Below are 27,834 nucleotides of genomic sequence, written 5' to 3' on the forward strand. Positions count from 1 at the left end.
CTGGCTGATACAGATTTCTGGTTTTCTTTGAGGAAACATTCCACTTTTTCTCTGAAGACGTATTCGGTTCCCTTGAACCAAATAAGTCTTCATATTTGGTCCCCTTGATTGAGGTTCTACTAAAATATAGTGATTACAATATTATCCATTTTGGTCGCCGACAGGTGCAAACGCACAGCAAACGGAGAAGACGAGCTGCAAACAGATAAATGATGCAAACTCCAAAACATAAAAACACACAAAAAACAATGCAACAGAAAAACACTGCAAAATGCACAGAAAATAGACAGAAGCAAATGAAAATAGTACAAATACAACAATAACAGCAACATGGTTGTAAGTAAAAGGCTTACAAGTTGTAGTCAGATCAAACAATCTTATTCTTAACAATCTTAAACACTCAAAATTCCGCTCAACTCCCCTGCGGTGTCAGGCCCTTCAAGCATTTGACATGCAGAGGTGAGTGAATCTTCATCAGCGCAGGTACAGTGTCTGTATTAGATAGCATAAAATTAAAGATTTTGTTAGGTCAATGCTAAACTTGTATTGCATTCACAGACATTTTATTGCAGTTTTGCCAAGAAGAAGACATAAAATGTATCATCATTGCAGTTACCCATGACAAAATTATTTTCTTTTTTTCACAAAATGCAGCATGCTACCAAGATCAAATCAACAGTAAAAACTGTTAGAAACAGTAAATGATAATAGTTAATGTGTGAGAATATTCCAAAGCTGAATCCTATTTCTACAAGAAACATGCAAGATTAAACAATTAAAAGAGCACTTCTCATAACATCTGTGCAGAGTAAAAATGACCCAAACCTGTCAGAAGTACATGACAGAAATTATATCACCAGCAAATATAGAACTCAAATGGAAAGAAACGTTTTTTCTGGCTGTAACTTACCATCTGTACAACACATAATGCACAACACAGATGGAGAGGAGGGAGTAGAACAGCAAGGGAAGCCAAACATCCAGTCCAAAAGTGCATCTTAAATCAAAAGAGATTTGTCATCTACCTCTGCAGCAAGTGTCAGTCATTAAAAGACTGAGCACTAGTCAGATATGGGATTTACGTCCCTGAATGACTGAAAAAGGTGCTTCAAATGCCTGTTTTTTGTTCCTGTAAGAGTTGGCAAGCTGTTGCTGTGATAGTGGAGGCGGGGAGGAAGCTCGGCCCAAGCTGACCTTGGTAATAACAAGTCTCAGAGAGATTCTTCTCCGCTGTGGATGAAGTGTATATACAACCCCGCCTCTGCCTGGCTGCTGATTCCTAGTGTGCTTGTGTTTGATTGGGGTTGACTGCAGTATTATTTCATTAATTAAGTTTTTCCACTTTCCCTGCCGCTCCCTCCTGTCTTCCTGTCGGCCGAGGGCTGCGGAGCGACGCCCTTCCTCTACCCCATTCTCCGGTGCTTTTCATCTCCCCCATCACTGCTGATCATTGTCTCAATTACTCATCCCTGCTCTCCCTCCCAACCCCTCTCCCCCAATTTTTCCTCCTCCTTATCTAATCCCAGATTGCTGTATTCACTCCTTCCCACTCCATTTTTTATCCCATCCTCCCGGAATAAGGTGGGAAAGATGGAAAGCAACTCTTCCATCTCTGGCATATCTCTACCTCTCATCAGGATTTCACAGATGTGCGGTGATTATTTCTGCCTTGATTTGGCGATATCTACACCCCCTCGAGTGGGAGAAAATTTGAAACATTTGTGCTCATCAACTCCGATTTTGGGCGGAGTACTCTCTCGATCCAAGGGCAAAGCAGCTGGGATCTTTGTTTGCTTTGTTCCTGTGAAACCGAGATTTGGAGAAATAGTGACACCTCTAATGGATCTAAGAGGATTTGTCACCCTTTTAACAAAAATGACCTATTTTTAACCTGATTAGGATGTTTGAAAGAAAAAAAATAGCTTGCATTTGCAAAATTTGCGGAAGCTCTTTTGGTCCAATTTGCCTCTCTGGTCTCCGTCCCGCTCCTTTGTATCCATTACCGCCCCACTTTTCCATAATGGACACATTAAAGTCTTTTACCTCACTGCTTTCTGTCATGTCATTTAAACTCTTTCCTCACTTTCTTTTTTTAACTTTCCAACTTTTTCTCGCTCCTCCCCCTCCCCCGGCTCTCCGTCCCCCCGTGGTCCCACATAGTCTCCTGTGTCCATCATATCACCAACAGCTTGTCGCAGGCAATCAGTCTCTGTGCCTCACTTCTCTGCACGACCTCCTCCACCTCCTCTTTCTTCTCCCTTGTCTCCCACACCTCCCGTGTCTTCCGTCACCTTGTTGTCCTCCTTCATGTGTCAGTGGTTATTACTCTCAGAAATCTTCAGCCCCTTTATTCCTCTTTTTTAGTCCGGCACACCAGTCCTGTTATTTCTCCCAGTGGCCCCTCTGTGCTTGGACTAAACCGGAGGGTGAGATCCTGCAATCACTCTCATGTCGAGCTCTTATTGAAGGTTTCCAGATTTAGTTTGTGTTCTAGAGACTAGAGTTAGAGCGCCCTTTTTAAAATGATAGAAAGAGTATGGGAAAATTATTAAAATGTATCTTTTTTTCCTTCTATGCTGATGATGTGTAATTATTTTTACAGTTTCTTTACAAGCACCATCTATATACTATCCAAGTACTATCTATTCTCAGACTGAAAGGTATGGTTACCAGTCATTCTTTGAACATCAGTACATCTATGTGACACATTCGGTATGTTGTCCATGCAGCACAGTCTTTATAATGGCTGGTACTGGGATTTCTGCCTTTCACATAAATTATAGTAGGATTTTTACCATATTGCTAATTTAAAGGTTACATTACAGGTATTTGTTTAAATAAAATGCTAATTAATTACTTAAAAATCACACAATGTGATTTTCTGAAATTTGTTGCAGACACAGTTGAAGAGTGCCTATGCTAAAAGTTAAAGACTTCTACTCTATCTATCTATCTATCTATCTATCTATCTATCTATCTATCTATCTATCTATCTATCTATCTATCTATCTATCTATCTATCTATCTATCTATCTATCTATCTATCTATCTATCTATCTATCTATCTATCTATCTATCTATCTATCTATCTATCTATCTATCTATCTATCTATCTATCTATCTATCTATCTATCTATCTATCTATCTATCTATCTATCTATCTATCTATCTATCTATCTATCTATCTATCTATCTATCTATTTATCTATCTATCTATCTATCTATCTATCTATCTATCTATCTATCTATCTATCTATCTATCTATCTATCTATCTATCATCTATCTATCTATCTATCTATCTATCTATCTATCTATCTATCTATCTATCTATCTATCTATCTATCTATCTATCTATCTATCTATCTATCTATCTATCTATCTATCTATCTATCTATCTTCTTTCTATCTATCTATCTATCTATCTATCTATCTATCTATCTATCTATCTATCTATCTATCTATCTATCTATCTATCTATCTATCTATCTATCTATCTATCTATCTATCTATCTATCTATCTATCTATCTATCTATCTATCTATCTATCTATCTATCTATCTATCTATCTATCTATCTATCTATCTATCTATCTATCTATCTATCTATCTATCTATCTATCTATCTATCTATCTACCTACCTACCTACCTACCTACCTACCTACCTACCTACCTACCTACCTACCTACCTACCTACCTACCTACCTACCTACCTACCTACCTACCTACCTACCTACCTACCTACCTACCTACCTACCTACCTACCTACCTACCTATCTATCTATCTATCTATCTATCTATCTATCTATCTATCTATCTATCTATCTATCTATCTATCTATCTATCTATCTATCTATCTATCTATCTATCTATCTATCTATCTATCTATCTATCTATCTATCTATCTATCTATCTATCTATCTATCTATCTATCTATCTATCTATCTATCTATCTATCTATCTATCATCATAAGTTTGCAGCTTTTCAACCTTATTGCCTGTTTGTTTTTTTGGGAAAAGGACACATGAATAGTTTCCTACTGTTGTTTTGCGAACCCCCTTAACTAGTTTCTTAAATTTCTTCACTTCAATTCTTCTAGTTGAGGAGTTCATTGTGGGTACGAGGTGGATCTGAAGATTAACACTATTTGGGTAAACCATTCATACTTCAGATTTACTTTCACTGATGCGCTTCATTTCTGAATGTGCTGAATGGTCTCCACATATGATCACGTTGAATGGTAGGCCAGTGAAATTGCTCTTGTGTGAGGGAGCAGCGTTGTTTGTTGGCCATGTGATAGACTGGTGTGTGTACCTTGGCTATTACATTCTGAGATGGAAAATCTGATTTTATTGGAGCAAAAACTTAACAGGGACTGTCAAAACATGTTGATTTGCTTAAAAATCGTCTCTCCTACAGAAGTCAGTGTGTGAAAGCTGAGGGCACTAGCTTACTTCAAGTGGGTTCTGCAAGGATCATGTCTGGGGCCACTCTATTTGTTTTTTGTTTTTTCATAAATGACCAGTGTTGGAGGAAAAGTATGATATACTTCCCGTTTTGATCCTAACAAAAGATCTACTCTGTTAAATCGACACCTTATTACGTGTTTATTAGGCTCCGACTCCTTTTTACATTAACACATAAAGCACAGTGAGTTACCAAGAATATTAAAAAATTTTCTTCCTAGCACTGTTTGATTCCTGAACAAGTTGAAGGCACAATAATAATAATAATAAAAAGGTACTGAAAATTTATGATTGTTCTTTTTGTTAAATAACTTACAAATAAAATAGACAGTGAACAGGTTGGGAATAGCAAAAAAAAAAAAGAAATTATAAATAAACTAGACCTCCACAGAATGTGATTCTGCATCCTTTCCTCAGTATTTCTGTATCATCTCAGCCATCTCATTTTCAGCCACAGCCCTGATGAAAAAGCTCTATACTCTTTATATTTTCTTTATTCAGTAGAACTTCATTAGAATCACTAAGGCTGTTCTTGTTGTAAAAAATATATTTCATAGATCACTGGCAGAAAATAACTATGATTTGTAATAATTTTGTGACACAACAAATAGTATAAGTTGAGGAATGTGCAAACTTTTTATTAAACTGTCATATATATTTTAGTTGTTGTTTCTTTTTTATTTTGGTTTTTCCACCATACTGATGTTTTCTTTGACCTCCGCCCGCTTCTCTCCTTTGCTCGTTTTCACACTTTGCATCTTGTAAGGATTGAGAAGAAAGGTGTTGAAAGTAAAGCTGCCTCTTTTTCACACCTTTATTTCTCTCGCTCTCGAATGCCATCTTCCATTTGCAGTTCCTCTCTGTCTCCTTTGCTTCAGAGAGGCTAATTTATATTTAAGAGAGAAAACAAGAATATAAGGGTGGCCTGTATAGCCACACTGGAGGGAGAAAGGATATGATTACCGTACGGTTTATGAGCTAATGCAGCTTCGCATTAGCCTGTCTGTCAGCTCAGACCTTAAAGACAATTATAGAAGTGTCTGACTGGTATTTCGTCTGGTGATTGAAACCATAACCAGGCACAGCAGGAAGGTGTTTTTGAGACCAGCTGCACAAGCGAAGCTGCGTCAACTGAAAGAGGTGTGATTATTGAAATAAGTTCCTCTCATTTCCTTACCTGTCGCTTTTCTTTCCACTCTCACTTTTTCATCATGAACTTGTCCTTCTAATTTATATTTCTTCCTTTCCTCCCATCCTGAATCTCCCTCTGATTGTTTTCTCATCTCCCTCCGCTCCTCTTTTCTGCCTCCATCCGTCCGTCCTTCCGTCCGACCGTTCGTCCTTCCTTAAACGCTTGCAACATGGCTACTGGGTAGAATATTTTTGTTCAACTGAATTGATTACAACTACAGCCCAATATCTAAATTGTCAGTTCTTGTTAAAACCATTGTAGTGTAAAAAATAGTTGAATAAAAAGTATAAAACCTTTGTGGTATCTATTGTGAATATAAAAAGGAGCATCTCACTACTTATGATAACTTCTTACACTAGACAAGGACACAGTACAACTACAGCAACCATAATAGTAAGTGAGGATTTTATTAAGGCTAAAAGTTCAAGGGTGTCCCTCAGGGATTGGTTCTGGGGCCACTCTTCGAGGAATTTTGAACATCATTTTCTGTCGTTATGCTGACAGTATTGTGATGCAGTGTTGCATTAACACCTTGTCACACTTTTTATGAGCTACAACCAAAGAGTAAAGGGAGTTTTGATGCCAGTAATATGATCAAAATGATCACCCCTTCCACATTCTGTCCAATATAAAAGGAGCCGTTTTAGAGCCTAAAATGCACAATAATTTTCCTAATTTAAAATATTAGTGTTCAGATATCTTAATTACGGTATAAGCAGTGAGAGTAAAAGGGGTATTATCTATTGCTGACTTCACTCATCCAGCAGAGTATAAATTCTAATAAATAAGTCCAGTTTTTCTCTCAAATCAAGCAGTGATTTATTTCATATACACTCTTGATTGGATTATAGAGTCTCCCCACCCCATCAACCAGTAGCAGAGACTGGTTCCCTAGAAACCTCGGAGACAAATCTCCCTCTCACCCCTGCTTTTGCTATTTTGCAGCCCAGGCATCAATTGTAGTTGATTGCAAGCGGGTGAGTCCATACAGTGCGGAGGGGGGTGTTAATGAATTCCAGCAGTCTGGCAAATGAGGACTTATTAAAGTGCTGCTGCCCTGTAGTTTGGCATTTTCAGAGCTTCTGGTGGAGTTTTAAATCGCTTCCTCTGCAAATGTCACTCTGGCTGAGCTGCAGAGGAATCCTGTCTTTGCTTCTTCTGTAGATCCAGAAAACGCATTTAAAAGAAAAATGAGGTTGTGTTTCCTCCCTGCTAATTGTCCAACTTTTTGTTTCCCTCCTTGCAGCTACTTCGGACGGGACGCGTCAAGGCCTGGACAGCATGAAAGGGGGTGTATGCGCTACAAAAGGCATGAAGGTGATCCTGAAAGTGGGACAGAGTAAGTCCTCTCACCTCTCTGTTTGTGTGTTTTATTTCCGAAACTGCTCTCCCTCACACAAAGCCCACCCAACAGACCGGTTAAATGCGCATTTGTGTCTATCGCACGTAATCAAATCACTTAACAATGTTGCGTGATCAGCACTCGTCACTCACATCTCTGCAGAGCCAAGCAGTTCGCATTCATTAGCGCAACTCATCTCTTCCACTTTTAAACCTTCCCTCTAATCTTACTGTGTCTCAGACCTGCACGCACAATGAGCATGTTTGAGCATACGCATACCCTTCTTTCTTTCTGCGCTTCATGTGCGCCCTCGCTGAGCATATTAGGCCTCGTTAAGTGGTGAGAACAGCGCAGAAGTGTGGGATCAGTCAGCTCTAATGAGCCCTGTTAACTCCCTTCTAAGTCTGCCTTTTAACTGCTACTGACTCATACTGCTGGACCCACACTCACAAATATACACGCACAGCCCCTTTGGTGCATGGCCGTAGAGGTGTCCAAGCAGGCATCCGAACACACACGTTTCCCCGCGCCGCTGAGAGCCTGATAACAAAATGACTCCATTTGGTATTAAAATGTGCAGTCAGTGATTTTTAATGACTCGTGGCTGTGCACACCTCCAATTTGTTTGGAAAATATTCTCGGGTAATGACCCCTTGCACGCTGGTTTTTCAAGAAAGCAGCACATGAAGAAAGGAAAGGGAGGGGGGGGGGGGGGGGGGGGGAGGGTTTTCACTGACCTGCACGTTCCTGTTCATAATAGGCACCTGTCCTTCACATGACCCAGCCCCCCACCCCCCACACACCAGTGCACAAATACAAGCCGCCTACTTCTATTTCTTTGATCTGTGCTGTGTTATCAGACCCAGTGTATTGGAGGTTCTCTTCAGCAAAGAGCCAAGTGGCGCTGTTATGGCTCTATCAGCCTGTAACATCAGCACAGTCAGCTCAGCTCAATAGAAATACCACACACTTTATTTCCCCTGGCTCACATTGGCAATGGAAAAGGCAACCTTCTCTCACTTTTTCTTCATCCTTCCATTTTCTTCTTCATCTAACTTCTTCTCTTATCTTCTCAGATCCCCTTTTTTTTCTCCCGTTTTGCTTTGCATGTCGTCCATCTCTCCTCACACCTCTCAGCCCCTGTTTTTATTGTCACTTTTTTCACCCTCTGTCTCTCCATCTTATCTGTTGAGTGGCCGAAAGGTCACGTCTGTGTTGTTTGTCGTCTAAATAAGCTGCATGCCGCCTCACGCTGATCTCCAATGCGAAGCGGAAAATACACAAACACACATACATCGACCTGTCTGCTCTCATTTTTTTTTTTTATCTCTCTCTGGATCTGCCACATATATGCATGCACGCACTTTCTCCTCCACCAACACCCCACGTCCTCCACTTGCTCCCGCTGACCACACAGCAGTTCCTATTGATCACCGCCTCCAACTTCTATTTGGTTTACTGTCAAAAGGGAGCCGCTGGCCAATAAGCCTACGCTTTTTTTAAATGTCAGTACATATAGTTGGACCACTGTGCACAAAACACACACACAGAAACCTTAGCTCACCCCTTGTTTCTTCCTAATTTACCTCCAAGTGCCCAGACTTTTAAAATAGTCTTGGTCAATAGTTCTTAAGCCTTTTTGATGGGCCTTTTGTACTTATTTGGGCTCTGGTGGCTTTTGTACCTTATTTTCAATCCAGTGCCTGATCATTTTTAAATACATGTTTTTTGCATGTGTTCAGCCACTTGACTTTGAATTTTTTAGGAATAACTGTTTACAGACAACTTATGATCCAATGCAATATTTCTTGCAAAAGTACCCCTTGAACGTTTTTACATTTTCTCATTTTGATACAACTACAAAGAAGTTAAAGTATTTTGTAGAGATCAACTTGCCAGTTTGGGTTCTAAACAGACAGGTTGGGCATAGAAATTAATCAGAAAAACAGCTAAGATGGCCATTGCAACTCTGGAGGAGCTGCAGAGATTCACAGCTCAGGTACTAGAATCAATCGACAGGACAAGTATTATTAATGTACTCCCCAAATACAGCCTTGGAACCGCCTCTGAACACACCATACCTTCTGTAAAATATGGCAGTATCAGGTTGTGGGGTTGATTTACTTCAGCACAGGCAGAGAATGGATATGAAGATGGATGGAGCTAATTACAGGTTAATCCTTGAAGAAAACCTGTTAGAGGCTTCAGGAGGCTTGAGACAGGAGTGGAGGTTTATCTCACAGCAGGACAACAACACTAAACATATAGCCAGGGCTACAATGGAATTGTTTAGATTAAAGCATATTCATGTGTCAGAATGGCCTAGTCGAAGTACAGCCCAATTACTTTGTGTTTATGTCACATAACATCATAGCAAAACTATGTTGAATTATGTGGTAATGTGATAACATAAGAAAACGTTCAAGGGGCATGAATACTTTTGGAACTAGAACAAGTTCCTAAACGGTTCTACAAAACACTTTAAAGATCTGGTTTAGTTTTCCACAGCCATATGGCCAGAATTGTGCCACATTAATATGTATCTAAAATGATATATTATTGTGCAGTTTAAATGCACAAATTTCAGTTTTATTCTTACATATCTACCTACTTAATATCACATATTTACCTAATAAACATGCGCTACACCATGCCAGCTGTCACTTCCAATCTCTTATCACCAACAGTCCAAACATACCAAAATCAGAAGAAAACCCAAGAAAGACCTTCAGAAACCCTTGACAATTATTGATCAAGGCCACTTCAAGGGTTACAAGAATGCTATATGAGTAAAACGTTTACTCTGAGTTTGTGCTCCATCATCAACAGTATATCAGTCTCTCTTGTTGGTAACTGTAACCAACTCCTTTACCTAAAACATCCACAATAATATCCTTCTTACTGTTGGCCAGATGGCTCAGGAAGGGGAACAAAAATAAGTATTTCCTCAACCATCTAATTTAGCTTTTGATAAGAAGCACTTATCAAAAGTGTGTGTGTGTTTGACATGTACATGCTCTTTAATGCCACCATCATCACAGAGGACTTGCTAGACAGATGGCCTGATTTAGAGACTACAGATTACAAGTCATTATGGCCTTGTGAAAAATCACTCAGTCCAAAAAAAAAAAAAACACAACCCAACAAAAAAACCAAATGGCCTCTTACTGGTTTCACATTTGAACAAGCACAGGAAGCTCTGTCTGGTTTTTCCCCCGGAAGTAGTCTAATGTCACTTTTCTGTCCGGGTTCTGAGACATAAGATAAGAGTCCTTATGCAGTCTGGAAGTTTAGAATTTGATTTAAGTATTTTCCAGGTCTGTGTACATTTTTAGAAATAAAAGGGCACAGAAATATTTTTGTATCTCCAGACTTTAACCCATTTTGTAAAGTTGTATCCATTCATCCATCCGTCCGTTCGTCCTTCCATCCATCTATCCACCTGATCTCTGATCTTTGAACTCATGATCTGAACAGAACTGATAACATTGGAAATTTTGGTCTGGAAAGGTTTGGAATTCTGGCATGAAAATTAAAGTATTAAATCACAGTTTTTAGAAGATTCCTCTCCATCTTAATCCCCCAATTATTTTTCTTACCACAGGCCCGTACGGACTGCCTCCGAAGAAGGACCAGCCAGCGGGACGCACCACTAGCAGAATCCCAGGTAAGCAGTCAATAATCCCACCAGTAGACCCAGCCACAAAATGGATAGAGGGAATAAGCAGAGACTGGTAGATATAAAGAAAAGCAGCAGTGGGCTGAGGGATAGTGGGAGGGAGGCAGGAGGTGACAGATGGAGAATATGCAGTGGTGACATCTGCAGATCTATGTTTAATTCCATATTTCTATCCCTCTCTTCCTTCTTGCTAAGTGCTGTGGGCTAGAGAGGGTTGGCTAATGGCTACCCTGGGAGAAGGACAAGAAAAATAGAGGGAGGGCAGAAAGAAGCAGGAGGAGAAAGAAAGAAAAGGGCAGGGAGTCATGGTGGCCTGGATTTTGTAGTTCTGTCAGGGGACATAAACGATGAGAAGAAATATGGAAAGATGAGGAAAGAAAATGCAAAAGGGGAGTGATGAAAAAGAGTGTGAGAAGAAATAAAACAAAAAAAGAAGAGGGGGAAAGCAACGAGCAGATTTATGCTCTAAGTCAAAGTCATTCACTGAAGGGGAAAAGACATGATTCACACTCAGCTGCATCCATTCCCATTTTTTTTCTCTGTGACAGTAAATTTGTTTTTCTTAGACAATGTGTAAATTGATGCATTCACACCTTCTCAGATCACTTGTCAATAAACCCTATATGAGAGAAGTGTTTTTATTTGTGAAGTAGGCAACAATAGTATGTATCGTTGCCCACATGAATGATTCAGTTTCACACACACACATACACACACATACACACACACGGACTTCACACCTTTAGTCTTTACCACACATCCAAGCAAATTAGTTCGAACTCCTGATCATTTCTAAACATCATATTAAAGTCGTCTCCATCCATCCAATCCCAGTACAATTTTGAAGGAGGTGTGTGTGTGTGTGTGTGTGTGTGTGTGTGTGTGGGGGGGGGGGGGGGGGGGGGGGGGGGGGGGGGGGGGGTATTCACACAGCACGAACCCACTCTTTACACTCCACTGAGAGTGAACATCCGTGGGTTTGCTTCATATCAGAGAATCAGGCGCTCCTGATGATTGCTGTCTCTTGTGTGTGAGGAAGAGCAGCCATAGCACTTGCTTTCATTATCCAGATGGATTCATAGATGATAATCACAAAGGTCTGGACTGTTTTAGGTTTAACATACAAACATTTTAATTATTTAGTTATTGTTATAATTTTGTCACATGCAGCTTTAACTAAATGATCCTGCTGTGATTCTTTTCCATGGATCTAAGACTGCAGTGCACAATGTCTGATTACGGCTAAGCCAGGCTGCCATAGATCTGGTGGTCATATCAAAAATTGCTTGGGTGCCACACCTCAGAAATGATATATATATATATATATATATTACACATATACACCACGGCTGAGAGATATACACATGCTCTACTTAAATGTTGCAGCAATGACCTGATATTAACGTTACCTAATTTCATGTTTTGCTATGCAGACACTCTGTCTGCGCTGACGAAGATTCCAAGGTTTTAAAAAGTTTTTTTGAGTTGCTGGAGAAAGTGCTGGAGTGTCCAGAGTTTTCTTCAGTTGTATGGAGTAATACCATACCTCCTCCCCCACATGTTGCTCTGCACTGCCAGTCAGTTGGCTAAAGGAAGGCTACTACACTTTCATTTTGTATACAAGAAAAACTAATTTGGCTATTTGGAAATTGTTCCAAATATATAATTATGGTTTGGAAACTATAGGAGCATGTCTGTCGAGCAGTAACTGCTGGGTGAGCAGATTGCCCAACTAATTAACCAGCTAATATCACCTTGCAATACTTCTAGTGCTACTCTATAAAAAGCACATGGTAAAAAGTGTATAATATTCTGCACAATAGGCATCTACAAACTGTTACTATCAGCATCATTGTGACTGTAATATGTCAAATTATTTTAGCAGCGACATTTGCTTTTCTGCTTTGAAATAAAGTAAATTAGATCATGCTATAAATGTTTGTTTTAGGTTTTATGTAAATACCTGTATTGCTACTGTTACCTGCATAAAACTAACATAGCATTGTTTTATTTGTCTATTTTTTGGCAGCCATTTAGTTGCATTTTCAGCCATGTTTAAAACCAGGAGTGCAGCATTGCGCACTACTTCTACTTATACTGCATGTGATTTGGAGATTCATGTACAAGGCCAAGCTCTAATACTTTTAGTTACATGCTATAACAAGAACAAATTTAAAGTTTGTTACAGCAGTTGCAGTTATGACATAGACATTAAGTTTTATTTTCTCATTTTACTTTTGTTCCACTTCTAAATTATATCAAGTTTTAAAACAGTTGAGAATAGATTTAAATTTGTTGTATCCAATTGCTTTCTTGCAGGGATGTCAAATCCTTCTGTCCTCAGGTGCCACCACCTGCAGGTTTCACTTACATCCCAGCTTCAACTCATCCACTTTAAATGAATTAGTCATTGCCAGACCATGTTATGGAGATAATTCATGCAATTGAATCAGGTGTTTGGAAGCAAGGGCACATTTAAAAATCACAGAAGACCATCTTCCAAGGAGAGACGTTTGACATTCTTTCTTTTTTGTAATAAGATGTATTTATGTGACTTGAGAAATTGCAGTTAAAAAATTGCAATGGGTGAGTTAGTTGCCCTCTTGAAGGCTTTTTATAATAAAAATGAAAAACAGCAGTAATATTAATAATACAATTTAGTTGCATTGCACTTTACATGATCAAAATCTCAGTGATTACAGGATTTTAAGAACAGTTATTGAAAGAAAAATACACTTTAAAATAGCAGCCGACTGTAAAAGATAAAAAAAACAAAAAACTTTAACTTTTACCAAATGTCTTAATCTAACCTCAATCAGTCCAAACTGCAAAATAAACTAGGGTTTCTGTTGGACAGCAGTCTCCAACTCCAGTCCTTGAGACCCACTGTTCTCCAGCTGTTAGATGCATCCCTGCTCCAATACACCCGAATCAAACAAATGGGTCATTACCAGGCCTTTACTTGGCAGGGCAGTAGTTTTCGATGACTGGAGTTGGACAACCCCGCTGTAGAGTCTTAAAAAGTCCTAAATTGGATAATCTTAAGTTTAGTTCTTAAAAGGTTTTAAATACACCCCGACTTTCATACTAGATCTTAATTTACATTTAGGTTTTACTTAAATTTGGTCTTTTGTTTAATTTAGGATTCATTCAGCCTTCCTCTCAGGTTTGCAAAATAGTTTTGCTGCTGAAGCTGGTTTATTGAACGTTTCAGCCAGTGATTCTCCATCGTTGTCCTGCATATTTTAGGCTTTTCTCTGCTACTACACACCTGACTTAAATGATTAACACACTTCTGCAGCATTTGATGGCATGCTGAAGAGGTAATCCAATCATTTGAATCAGGAGAGCTGGATCAGAGACACATCTAAAACATAAAGGATTGAGATCCACTGGTTTAATCAATTCAAAACATTCTTTTTGCACTATCCCTTAACATTTTAATAGTTGACTAAAATGTGGCATCTATATCTGTCAGAATGTGTTGAAATAAGTCAAGCAAATTTATTATCCCCAACGGGCAATTTGTAGTGCAGATAGCAGTGAAAACTTAAAAAACAGCCCCACACACACACCAAAAATGAAGTTCTTACAATGTGAACCTGGCAGGCTAATAGCAGCGGGAATAAAGGATTTTTTTAGGCTGTTTGCCTTACAATATGGCATTTTGTATCTCTGTCCTGATGGTAAAAGGGAGAATTTTGCCATCAATTTAGACTAGGTGTAAAAATTCTTTAGTCACATGACAGAGATGGGAAAAACAACGTTTAAAACACATCTAAGTTGCCAAAGTTATGTTTTTCTTGCTTAAGTTATGAAGTTATTAAAGTAAGCAAATTTATTCATTGATCAAAGCTGAGGGTCAGATTGTAGCCGAACCAGCAGACAAACTGGTAAATGGAGAGATTTACTTTTTAGCCCAGCTCTTTCTTAACCACGACAGACCAATGCGGTACCCACATTACTAAAGACTAAGCCCCAATCCATCATCCATCTCCTGCTCCATCCTAGACTAAGATACTTGAACTTCTCTGCTTGAGGCACAGACCGATTAGCAACTTGGGGGAAGCAGCCAATCGCTTTTGGTTGAAAACCATGGGCTCACACTTACAGGAGCTGACACTCCTAGCTGCTTTCTTAAGTTTAGGTCTTGAATTGTACTAACAATGGTCTTAACAAGTAAATATCCCACAGAAACTTGTAGTAATCCTGGAAAAAATCCCCAAAATACATATTTAAAATGAGTACTATTTTTTGGAGTAGATGTAAATGTGAAGTAAAAGGGTAAGGACAGCTGGTGCTGCTTTTTTTTAAATTTTTTGTCCTGTTGCTTGTTTGTCTCTAAGGTGAATTCATTATTGATATAAAATGGTTAATGGAAGCAAATGGAAAATAAAGCCTCGGAGTCTAAACTCTGGTAATAAAAACAGGAAGGGAAGTAGGAAAATGGAGGGGGGCTAAGAAAAAAGGTAAAAGAGAAGAGGATATAATAAAGAGACTAGGTGAAAAGTGGCAACCATAATGGAGATGGAGAGTGAGGGATGCTGGGTTAATGGAGGAAGGAGGAGAGCGGGACTAGGAATCATAATCGACGTCCGGCAATAGGGTTTTGCTCCTGGTCGGTTCAGCTCGACGGGGCGCCGAGGGGAGAGGGTGGGTGAGGTGAGCAGGCATCTACTCGCATGATTGTGTTTGTGTGTGCATGTCAGTATCTGAGTGTACGAGTGTGTCTTTGTTGCCAGGCACTGAGCTCAGAGCAAGGTAGGTCATTACGGCTACAATAACCCAAAGACGGCGAGGACCACGGAGTGAGGAGGGAGGGGAGTAGAAAACAGAGGGCGATGCAGGAGCGAGGCAGAAAGGGATGTGTGCCAAGAATAATGATGGACCAATCCAAGCGACTCTATCTCAGCCTTAACCAGTTTGAAACTTCTACTAACACGCTCCCTGTCTCTGTACATACACACATATACAGAAACAGCACAAACCCACCCCAAGACCATCATTCGCCTGCTGAGTTCTGACCCGACCCCCTGCAGGGACAGCCGCCAACTCAGACGCTATAAAGATCTCGACTTTCAGGCAAACGAAGGCTCACAAAACAGAAAGACTGAGCGAGGACAGTTTGTTAGACGGACAGATAAAGAGAAAGACGTTAAGGTAGGGAGGCAGTGGGCCAGTGTGTGGTCCGGTGGTGGGAGCAGACCTAGAAAGGCTCTCTTCATGTGGCTGCCTGTAATACTAAGCAAATACCGTCTTTAGGGTTAGGGAAATACAGTTTGTTACCTTGATATACACTGTGGCTAAGCCTGGCTCTCCACAAAAGCATACACTGTGTAGAGCACTCTTTCTCACTGCGGACATTCCTCGCTGTTTTATATGCGCCGCTGTCCACTTCATCACATCAATAAAGAGACCACAAATAAGCTTCTGTGAGATCTGCTGCATAGTTGCTGCATTCCGCTGGGTTGGAGGCGATGCAGCCTCCTCTCATTGCGCTAAACCATCACCATTACTCATGTTATTGTGGTGCAGGGCCATAAAGAATGCTATGTTTTCTCTAAAGCATCAGTTGTGAAAGGATGCAGTGTAATTGTTTTGGTGGATTTAATGTAGAGAAGCTTCTTTGGATGCAGGGGTGCCTTAAGAAAGTTTTCAAAGGGGCGGTAAGATTGAATGCTTACTGAGAAACTTTGAACAGCACAAAAAACCAAAGGCTAGAACTAGAAATGAAACAATAGATCTGTGACCAAGTTTTATCTGCAACTTTTACCTGCTTGTTAACATTTCAGCTGATTCTGATTTCTCTTCGAGAATTAGGCGCATGCCAGTTACAGGCATATTAAAGTATAGTTTCAGAACTGTGGGCTGCATGGTGCTGCAGTTGTAAGCATTGTCGCTTTGCAGCAAGAAAGTCCTGAGTTTGAATCCAGTGCCTATCTGCATGGAGTTTGCTTGTTCTTACATGTGCATGTGTGTACGGCTTCCTCCCACATTCCTAAGACATGCATGTTAAGTTAAGCTTTGTTGCTAGATTGTAGCCCTTCCCTTACTTGTTTCTGCACAATGCTGGTTACTCCAACACATTTTCTTTGCTTACAAGAGAACGTTAGCCATTCGGAAAATCATTGTTTTTTATTAGAACTGTAAATATTGACATGAATAAGCCAATATTAAAACCCATTAAAACGTTTTTGAAACAATCATATAAACTACACATCCACAAACTCTGAGTTATACAGTACAGACCAAAAGTTTGGACACACCTTCTCATTCAAAGAGTTGTCTTTATTTTCATGACTATGAATATTGTAGCTTCACACTGAAGGCATCAAAACTATGAATTAACACATGTGGAATTATATACTGAACAAGAAAGTGTGAAACAACTGAAAATATGTCTTATATTCTAGGTTCTTCAAAGTAGCCACATTATGCTTTGATTGCTGCTCCACACACTCTTGGCATTCTGTTGATGAGCTTCAAGAGGTAGTCACCTGAAATGGTTTTTACTTCACAGGTGTGCCCTGTCAGGTTTAATAAGTGGGATTTCAAGCCTTATAAATGGGGTTGGGACCATCAGTTGTGTTGTGCAGGAGGTGGATACAGTACACAGCTGATGGTCCTACTGAATAGACTGTTAAAATTTGTATTATGGCAAGAAAAAAGCAGCTAAGTAAAGAAAAACGAGTGGCCATCATTACTTTAATAAATGATGGTCAGTCACTCCGAACAATTGGGAAAACTTTGAAAGTGTCCCCAAGTGCAGTCGCAAAAACCATCAAGCGCTACAAAGAAACTGGCTCACATGAGGACCGCCCCAGGAAAGGAAGACCAAGAGTCACCTCTGCTGCGGACAATAAGTTCATCCGAGTCACCAGCCTCAGAAATCGCAGGTTAACAGCAGCTCAGATTAGAGAACAGGTCAATGCCACACAGAGTTCTAGCAGCAGACATCTCTAGAACAACTGTTAAGAGGAGACTGTGTGAATCAGGCCTTCATGGTAAAATAGCTGCTAGGAAACCACTGCTGAGGACAGGCAACAAGCAGAAGAGAATTGTTTTGGCTAAAGAACACAAGGAATGGACATTAGACCAGTGGAAATCTGTGCTTTGGTGTGATGAGTCCAAGTCTGAGATCTTTGGTTCCAACCACCGTGTCTTTGTGTGGCGCAGAAGAGTTGAATGGATGGACTCTACATGGCTGGTTCCCACCGTGAAGCATGGAGGAGGAGGTGTGATGGTTTGGGGGTGCTTTGCTGGTGACACTGTTGGGGATTTATTCAAAATTGTAGGCATACTGAACCAGCATGGCTACCACAGCATCTTGCAGCGGCATGCTATTCCATCCGGTTTGTGTTTAGTTGGACCATAATTTATTTTTCAACAGGACAATGACCTCAAACACACCTCCAGGCTGTGTAAGGGCTATTTGACCAAGAAGGAAAGGGATGGGGTGCTGCGCCAGATGATCTGGCCTCCACAGTCACCGGACCTGAACCCAATCGAGATGGTTTGGGGTGAGCTGGACCTCAGAGTGAGGGCAAAAGGGCCAACAAGTGCTAAGCATCTCTGGGAACTCCTTCAAGACTGTTAGAAAACCATTTCAGGTGACTACCTCTTGAAGCTCATCAACAGAATGCCAAGAGTGTGCGGAGCAGTAATCAAAGCAAAAGGTGGCTACTTTGAAGAACCTAGAATATAAGACATATTTTCAGTTGTTTCACACTTTTTTGTTCAGTATATAATTCCACATGTGTTAATTCATAGTTTTGATGCCTTCAGTGTGAAGCTACAATATTCATAGTCATGAAAATAAAGAAAATTCTTTGAATGAGAAGGTGTGTCCAAACATTTGGTCTGTACTGTATATGAGTTGATTCTCTCATCTTTGTGTTTCCTGATTGATGCTGAACACTGTTTGGGGGGTGAGAATCTCAAGGTAACGATGTTCTCCTAATTTATTTCAGGTGGAAACTCCACCCAGTCCCGAGGGCCCTTTGGAGATGGTGGCGAAGACGAAAATGGACCCCTGCAGCCATCCAACATTGCCTTCATTGCTGGCCTAGCAGGAGGCTCTGCCTTTCTCCTACTGGTCACCGCCGTGATCTGCATTGTGTGCTACCGCCGGAGGCATGCCAAGCACTCTGACACTCACCACCCTCCGCTATCACTGTCGTCCCTCACCAGCCCCAAGCGCGGTGGCGGCGGCGGCATTACCAGCTCCAACAATAACGGCTCAGAGCCCAGCGACATCATCATCCCCCTGCGGACGTCGGACTCGGCCTACTGCCCGCACTACGAGAAGGTGAGCGGGGACTACGGGCATCCTGTTTACATCGTCCAGGAGATGCCGCCTCAAAGCCCGGCCAACATTTACTACAAAGTATGAGACAGCGGTCTGGACACTCCCACCTTCCTTCAACCTCGACCAGCCAATCACGCCCAACATCTCCCAAGTGAAGCCAATACAAAATTTGCCATAACAGCTCCAAACTGGATTGCCTCAGTAGTACCAGTATTGTCCCTTGGAACCCCCCGCCCCACTTGCCCTGGCCACTGTTGTGTTTCTAGCTGAATAAACCCCCCTCCCCGCTATCACTATTTCACACAACTGGGCCATTAATTGTGTGTAAGGGGTGATGTTGTAACCACACATAACCCTTCCTAACAAGGCCCTCATGATTGGGCAAGAGGCTCTGAATTCCCCCTTCTTGTTAACTCAGAGCTAAATGAGCCTCCACCCCCCCCCCCCCCCCCCCCAACCCCACCCCTTTAATGCGTCTTGCACTCTTTTTCTAAGAGTGTGAACCTGGTGTTGGGATGTTTTAAAAGAAGACTGAAAGGACTTTAAAAAAAAGGACTATGCTCCTGGACCCACTTGGCACCGATGAACTCTGATTCTCAGAGAGCCAAGCCCGCCTTGTCCACCACCCCACCCCCCTTTTAGATCTCTATCATCCAATCAGAGACCAGCCCCTTGCCGCTAACTCGACAATAGCCTCCTAGTTTGTTTGTGTTTGTTTCAATCGAGAAAACAGGCTTGGGGGCCTCGGACTCACACCCCGAGCCCAGACCGGACCCCGGATGAGGTCTGACCAATTGGTGACTCTCAGAATCGTGTATATTTTAATAAAATGTGTGTTTGTGTGACCGTGCGCGAGCGTGCAAAACAGTTGGGTTATAATTATGGCGCTGGTACTGCTGCTCAACATTAGAGTGCAGTTAGTGTGCTTCAGCAAGTTTGCATACACCTGAGTATGTGTGTGTGTGTGCTTTTCTGTGCGTGTGTGTGAGTGTGTGTGTTCTTTAGACTTGTCTTAAATACCAAAACAAAAATAGTGAGCGAATATCAAAAAAGTGAAATTTTTTATGGCTATCAACACTTATAGATTATATATATAAATATCCAGTAAATAATTTCTAGATGTTTTTTATTGGTTTATTATTTTTACCTACTCTGTTAAACTAAACTTCTGTTTCTAAACATTCTCATTTGCTTTTTTTTTTTTTTTTTGCTTATTTCCTGCCCCTTTGCCTTTATTCTTTACAGTGCCTTGCAAAGGTATCAATACTTTTCACATTTTGACACACTACTACCCTAAACTTCAATATTTTATTTGGTTTTTATGAAAAAGACCAAATCAAAGGGGTACATAATTGTGAATTGAGAGAAAAAGTATGTGAAACTTCTGGCATTTTTCTGCATTCAGCCTCATTTACTCACATACCAGATAAATAAAATCCAGTGCAACCAGTCTCAAGACTCAAACAGGTTCTCTTCTTGTATTGCCCTGTTGTTAGCTCCATCCTTCCTGCCATCAACTCTGACCAGCTTCCCCATCCCTACTTAAGATCCCTACTCTTCCTGAATTCTAGGAAATTCCACTATGTGATCTTACTACCAAATGCACAATAATAAAAAACAACATATCTATGATAATAAACAGTGAAATAATAATGAATAATTCCCAAACTGGGTCTTACAACCACAATTATGGAGTGAGTGCTGCATCATAATTATCCTTGGATGACTAATGATGACTGTGCCATCCCCTAAATCATTTTCTGATGAGCAAACTGCACAAAAACTGCACAGTTGCACAAAAATTGCACAAAAGCTACTAAAAATGACATGCATTAGCTGCAGCTATTGCAGTTTCAAAATAGTTTGAAAGATAAAGCAATAACATGCCAATAATGTAATAACTTTATTGGCTTTGTTCAATTTGAAATGGCCCAAATTATTATGTTATTGTCCAGGATTACATTATTGGTAGAGTGCATGGCTAATAGTTGTCCTGTCAGTTCTCCAAGGAAATTACAGAAAAAACTAAACACAGGTGGACTCTGTCTCCTAATTAGGGGACTCTGAAGGCAATTGGGTTTTCCTTCAAAATCACAGTAATGCTCTACTTTGTTCTAGTCTATTACATAAAATCACAATAAAATGCATTTAGGTTTGTTGTTGTATTGTGACAAAATGTAATAAAGTTCAAGGGGTATTAAAATTTTTGCGAAGCACTGTACATTAACTAAATCCCTTATTTAGAGAAGCTGTTTCTCTGTTTTCATTCTCTCCCTCCTCCTACCTGAGGTCGACTCTGTGTATTTTTTATAGCTCATTGTACTATGCCGTAGTTTTGAGGTCTAGACCTCATTTTTGTGGAAGTGTTGAGGTAGAACCATCAATGAAAGTTATTCTGTTGTTTTTTTTTCTTTCATTTTAAAAGGCAGACGTGTAAGAAGCTGGGGTGGGGGGGTGGCATTGGAGGATGGGGAAGGGGGAAGGTAAAGAGAGAGAGGACGAATTAAAAAAGAAGAACAAAGAACAGAGAAAGCGCTGTCTCGGGAGGAGGAATAAAGCGGCTTCTGAATGCAGAACTTTAAGGAAAAGAGAAAAATGAGCGGGAGGGAGATGAGGGAAGATGAGACTGTGAAGCAAACAGGAGAAAAAGGAGCAGCAGGAGAAAAAGATGAAGGATCCAGTGGAAGGAAGGACGGATGGACGGAGAGCACATGAAAGAGTGGCTGGCGAAGAGGAAAAACCTCTGAGGTGCTGGACTGTCAGCCAAAAGAAAAAAAAAAAGCAAAAATGGATATTCGGAGGAGTTGAACTCTACTTGCACGCGAACATCCACACGCACACACATCCACTGTGACTCCGGCACGTTTCGGATGCGTTCCTCTCTTTCTACCGCCAAAATTTGTGTTGAAACGCACACACATGCTCTCGCAGATTTTACACGTTTTTTGACGACTGTCCTACAAACAAATCCACCCACACTCAAAATAAAAATGTTACTTTCATCTGATCCGTGTTCCCGTAAATCACCTGATGGACGTGGAAGGGATTAAAAAAGAAAGGATTGATTGTGTTGTGTTTTCCTCTCTCCTTCACACACACAGATACATACATGAACACACACCAGTGCCCTGCACCTCAACCTCAGAGAGCAGCAGCCCGTTGCTGTGTGGGGAGGTGCATTATGCTCACCTTGTGCATACTAATAAAGCTGTTTTTGTGTTGCTCAGACATGTTTTTTGGCTTATGTGTAAACCGTGGAGAGCTTATGCTTTTTCTTTCTTTATTTTCAACTTTGTCCAGACACACGAAGACTCCAGTGTTATTGCCATGTTTCCTGTGTGAAGCCAGTGTTAATAATCTAAACCTTTCCACATTTCTCAGCCGTGTTTTTGTATCAGTATCATATAATCTTTCATACTAAAGTGTCTCATTCATCTAAAATGACTTTGTTCCACACATGATGATGTTGTTTTCTTTTAATACCACGGAGGAGTTTGGATTGTATTTTGACTGTATTAAAATTGAGTTTGGAAAGAAAAGACAGAGAGCGGGGGGGGGAACCACCTCAAATTCTCCTTTTTTTGTACAACTACCAACTTGTGTTTCCTTTTTTATGTATAATGTTTATTTAAGTACTTAAAAAATCCTTCAAGCCAAATGAAGTGTCTGTTATTCTCTAAAAGTCCAAAATGAAAGTTTTTGACTAAAAAAAGAGGGAAAAGGTGAACATTTCGGGACTCAAATGAAACACAGATTCCACTTTCTGGTCCACTTTCCTCCTTTTTTCCTCTTTGCAGAATGTCAGCTAATGTTTATTGAGAAGTTTACATACACCCATCATCAGCATGGATGTAATGTTCATTTCAGGTTTTTAATGATTTGAATTTGAACCATTATTTTTTAGGCTGGAATGATGATATACAAGTATACAGGTTGTGTACATACACCCCCACTAATATTTGGACAAATGTCACTTAGCAAGCTGCCAAGAAACAACTCTTCTGTTTATTCTTGTATAGTTCTGGATGGTCGATGTCCATTCTTCTTGGCATAATTGGAAAGTTTCAATAAAAATTGTTGGTTTCCTGACAGGGTTGAGATTGGGTCCATTTCAGGAGTTCAATATTAGCCATATTTATTCATTCTGTAACCTGTGTTAAAGTGTATTTGGGATTACTGACCTGTATATTAGCTACTATTGTAGGCAACAGCTTCATAATCTGTTGTAAAGTTGAAGAACTTGGTAGTTTTTCTCCTTTTTAGTTATTCTCAACACTTGGTGCAAGAAACCAGTACCTCTAGCATCAAAACAGTCCCACAGCATGATGTTACCGCCCCAATTGATACAGCTTTCTTGGCATTGAAAGCCTCACTTTGTCTCATCTCAATATTTTTCTTGTTGCTTTTGCTGAAAAACTCTAACGTGTGTTTTACCTAACCAAAAAATATATCTGCAGAAGGCATTCATTGGTCTGTGCATATTGTCAGCTTCAAAATACTGTTAAACTTGTCAAAAGTGTTGATTTGTAAGTCAAGGCAGGCAAACCTTCTGTCTAAGGCGCCTCTCAGTCCTTGTTGACATAAAACCAAACCCAACCTTTTTTGCCAGCATCAACAAGCTTTTAGCATACTTCTGGCAACATATTTCACCACTCTTCCTGGAAACATTTATGTTAGCCATCTTTATTTGTTCCAAAACTGAGTTTGATGTATGTTGGGACCTATTTTCTGGTGGGAACACTAAACGTTGGCCATATTTCACCCACCACTTGAAGAATTTGGAAGTAGTCCTCATCTTCCATTGTCAAGTCATCTTGTCTGACCCTCAAATGTTTCTACAGAGGAAATTTGGCTTGTGCAAGTGGGCAGCTTTAAATGTCAGTCCTGCTTGAAGAAGATGATTTTAGAACAGTGGCTTCTTTCTTAATCTGCACCTTCTCATCTAATGTTGATGGTGAGCTGCCTTCACTGTGGAGAGGGATTCCGGTATTCATGGTTCTTCTAGTTCATAATCAGATTGAGTTCTTGGGATTTCTGGGTTGTTCCTGAACATCCCAATTAATCTCCTTCTCCCTGGGAGAAGACGGCTTAGATGTGATCAAACTTGGACACAGTTGGATGTTCCAACAGGATAATGATCCTGAACCTGTCAAAACTGGCTTTGGAATGCTGACATTACCTTTCTGATTGGCCTCCCCAGAGCTTCTGACCTGTATTTTCCTCTATTGTTAACTTTTGGAAATTGTGAACCAGTTTAAAATTACCTCTTCAGATTTTGATAAGAGGAGCGTTTCAAATATCCAGCTAGGATTATTCGAGAGGCTTTTTTGCATTTAGAACAAGGGTGTGGTTAATGTAAAATTTGCTAAGGGATATTGAACAAAATATTAGTGGGTCCGAACATCCACAATCAATCCAAATTTGTGCACTGAGTTGTTTTTTTTTTTTATTATTTTAGTTTTATGTATAATAATTAGTCCACCTTGGAAAAAGAAAGGTTCAAATGCATCATTAAAAGTCAAAGTTGAATTACATTTACCTTGATGATGAATTTATGTATACTTTTGAGCAGAGCTGTATCTCTTGGACTCACTTTTTCTTTTTTTCTCTTCATGTAGATGTTATATTTCAAAGTTGTGTCTCTAGCTCTCGCTGTTTCTCAAGTTTTCTATGAAAAAATAGAAAAGCCTCCGACCCAGCCCACAGTTTTAAAAAGAGAAAGAAAGTGCTGCTTCTGTAGTACAAAGGAGACAGAGAGAGAGAGACATAAAGAAAACTGCTGCCTCACCTCCCCGTTGGTTAAAACTGTGTGTATGTGCATAAAATGTGCGTGAGCTTCTTTGTGCCAATAGCCAGCGAGCCGAGGCCGCTGGTCGACGCGGCGCTCCTATGTGATGTGTTGCGACTTTGTATTTTGGGGACACCTCTGTGTGAAAAAGGTTGATTTTGTTCCTCTGTTTGTTCTCTCCTCCCTTCCTTCTCCTCTTTCCTTGTTACCTCCTTCCCTACTCATCACCACATCCCCTTCCCTATCTCCCTTTCTTTACTCCTCACCCCCCTTTCCCCTTCCAACACACCTCTAAAGAGAGGAAAAATTAGTACATTCCTGGTTCGGAAAAAAAAAGATTGAATAAAAAAACAAACAAAAATGTTTAAGCACCACTCTTTGGGTTCTTGTGTGTGATTCATTATAAAGCGAGTTATTTTGTTCTGTCTGTAGATGCAGAGAGAAAGTTCTTGAGGCCCACTAACCCTGCCTTTAATAGCAGGTCTCTCCTCTTATCGCTCCTTTGGGTTGGTCTCTGCAGGGGCTCATTCACTGCCTCTGCTAATAATACGTCCATGTCAGACACACACACACACACACACTCACACTCAGACTCTCCCATCGGTGTTATCAACAAGTTATCAAACCAAGCTTCGTTAGGGTTGAGCGTTGCCTGGCAACGTATTGACAGAGCACTGTCTCGACGCCCCTCTTCTTCCTCCGCTTCCCCCTCCAACTTTGTGGCACTTTTCTATGGGAACTATTTGGCGTCCATTCCTAAATGGGCTCCATCCGGTTGTACATCTATATGTGCGTGTGTGTTTCACAGGGTGCCTTTCGAAGCATGCCATGCTATCAGGGTGGCCGAGGGTAAAATGACCAGGCGGCTGCCTTTGCCCTTTGATCTGTGATGCATGGGAGTAGATTACTAGCTGTCACACAGATTCTCATACGGTGGTCCCACCTACACAAACACAACCACATGTCTTGAAGCAATCTTTTGGGATACCCCACACAGCCGTTGATCCTGGAGAATGCTTGTAGTTGCCTCAGCCATGACAACCAGTCACTCTGGAAGTTTTTTTTTTTGGTTTCCTTAAACTAGTTTCAGTGCTAAACCAGTTCTTTTCTGTTTCCGCTGCTAAAGCACTGCACTGGCACTGAAAAAAAATAATGCTATAGTAGCACAAACGCCTTCCTGGGTCAGAGCTAAGAACCTCTTTCATCATATGCTCAGGGTGGGCTCAAGGAAACCAAGAGCCAGGTTCTATTATACTGAATGTTTTAGTTTGCTCAGTTTAGGAAAAAGTAAACAAAAACAGAATTTCAAGATGGAAAACAGTGAGTCATCATTACTTACGTCAGAAAAACCTAACCCTTTGACAGATGCATGCACATTTTTTATATGTAATGTATTTAAATTCTGTAGTCCAGTTCATAAATCCAAAACAATGTCCAGCGAGTATTACTGAATTGTAAACTCCAGTAAATAAAAGTTCAGTTATTATAAAGACGTTTCCAGCACCAAATAGTCATGCCTACTGACTCCATTTGGGTTTTACACTTTATTTTCTACAATACACATAAAGACTGTTGGATAATATTAAATCACCAGTAGGCGTTTTTACATTTTGCTTGAACTAATGTATGAAATTCCTCCTCTGATCAAAGATCAGAAATGCCACTCGGCCTTCATTTATGAATCTAAATAGATCTGTTTATGGGTATAATGACACTAATACAGTAATTTGCATAAACTGTCTCAGTGACACTTGACAGACAGTGAAAATACAACATTCACGGTACGAGACAAGACATAATGACATGGCTCTCAAATGCCTGCATTAAACCAAACCCTTTCTTTAAAAGTTATATATTTATTATAAAGCCAGTTAGGATCTGGCTCCAGCTCCAGTCCAGATTTAGTATTGGTAAAAAAAAAAAAATCTACTCTGAGGCCGAACACAATGAATGTTGGAAAACACTGAGCATCTCTCCACCAGCAACCTGCTGAGGCTGCTAATCTACCAAACACCTTCCCTGTGGAGCAATTTTCCCATTTTCATCTGCTTTCCTTCCATTTGTACATCCAGTCCAGGAGGAAGAATTCAGCTCTAATCTTATAAACCACAATCACAAACAGCTTGTAAAGCAAAAAGCCTATTTTTCTCTGTTGACTAAGAACTGTGAACTGGATTCTAATTAAAACTGGCTCAGCGGTCTTCTTATCTCAAGTGATTTCTCATATCAAATACCTTTTTTTTCCACATCAGACATTTTAAAATTAAAACCATTACAGCGTGGCCGTTGCAAGACAAACAGCAGGAGTCACCAAGAAATCTTCAGGGATTTTTTATTTACTAAATATTTCAAATATTTTCAATTCGGCATTTCAGAAATAAAGAAATTATATTTATGAACATTTTAAAACCTCAAACTCTACAAATAGAGGATGCCAAAGGTTAAGACATTTCTATTGTTGTTTGTGGTTGGAGGAGGATGCTTAATCTATTTTGTGTTTTGCAGTCATAATCCAGTGTGCATAAATACCAGCAGTAATGTTGGATTACATGTTGCGGTATAATTCTGTCGCCTTTGCTGTTGATTCATCTCCAGTCGGATTGTGATCCAAACGTCTGTAAATATTCACATAATGTAGCAGGTAGTAAAACAAGTGTGTTCAAATATTTAATTCCCTGTTTAGTTTGAAATGACACCACTATGTCAATATTTACAGACCAGGTGTACAGGTTCATTGTGTCCAATGTGAAAGTGTTTTAACAGTCAGAGGAATAACCTTAAGGAGAGTTATGTTCTCTCAGATGAGGTCATGACCTGCCGCTTTTAGTTTAAATCATATTTTACGCTTGTGGCTGCTGAACATGTAAACGAACTGCTGCATATTTACAACCAACTTCAGCTTGAACTAATCTGCTTAAACATCCACATTGGTTGAACCATCATGTCAAACTATTCCAGTTGCTTAACACACTTTGACATTCTTAACTGATATACAGCCTCACTACTCGGGTTAAATGAATAATAACTGAAGTACATTGTGTGGCAAAAGTATTCACATGG

At 40.2% G+C, this 27,834-nt stretch overlaps 1 protein-coding gene across 1 annotated transcript in view; it reads left to right on the forward strand.

The window, feature by feature from the left end:
- Positions 1-25,148, forward strand: part of efnb3b (ephrin-B3b) — a 117,853-nt gene extending 92,705 nt beyond the window's left edge. Inside the window, exons 3-5 of the mRNA XM_047385694.1 lie at positions 6,904-6,996; positions 10,604-10,666; positions 18,649-25,148. Of these exons, the coding sequence (XP_047241650.1) occupies positions 6,904-6,996; positions 10,604-10,666; positions 18,649-19,070 (578 nt within the window). The 3' untranslated portion in view covers positions 19,071-25,148. The remainder of the gene's footprint in view (positions 1-6,903; positions 6,997-10,603; positions 10,667-18,648) is intronic.
- Positions 25,149-27,834: the final 2,686 nt, after the last annotated feature.

Source organism: Girardinichthys multiradiatus, chromosome 14 (genome assembly GCF_021462225.1).
Source record: "Girardinichthys multiradiatus isolate DD_20200921_A chromosome 14, DD_fGirMul_XY1, whole genome shotgun sequence".
Classification (NCBI taxonomy): Eukaryota; Metazoa; Chordata; class Actinopteri; order Cyprinodontiformes; family Goodeidae; genus Girardinichthys; species Girardinichthys multiradiatus.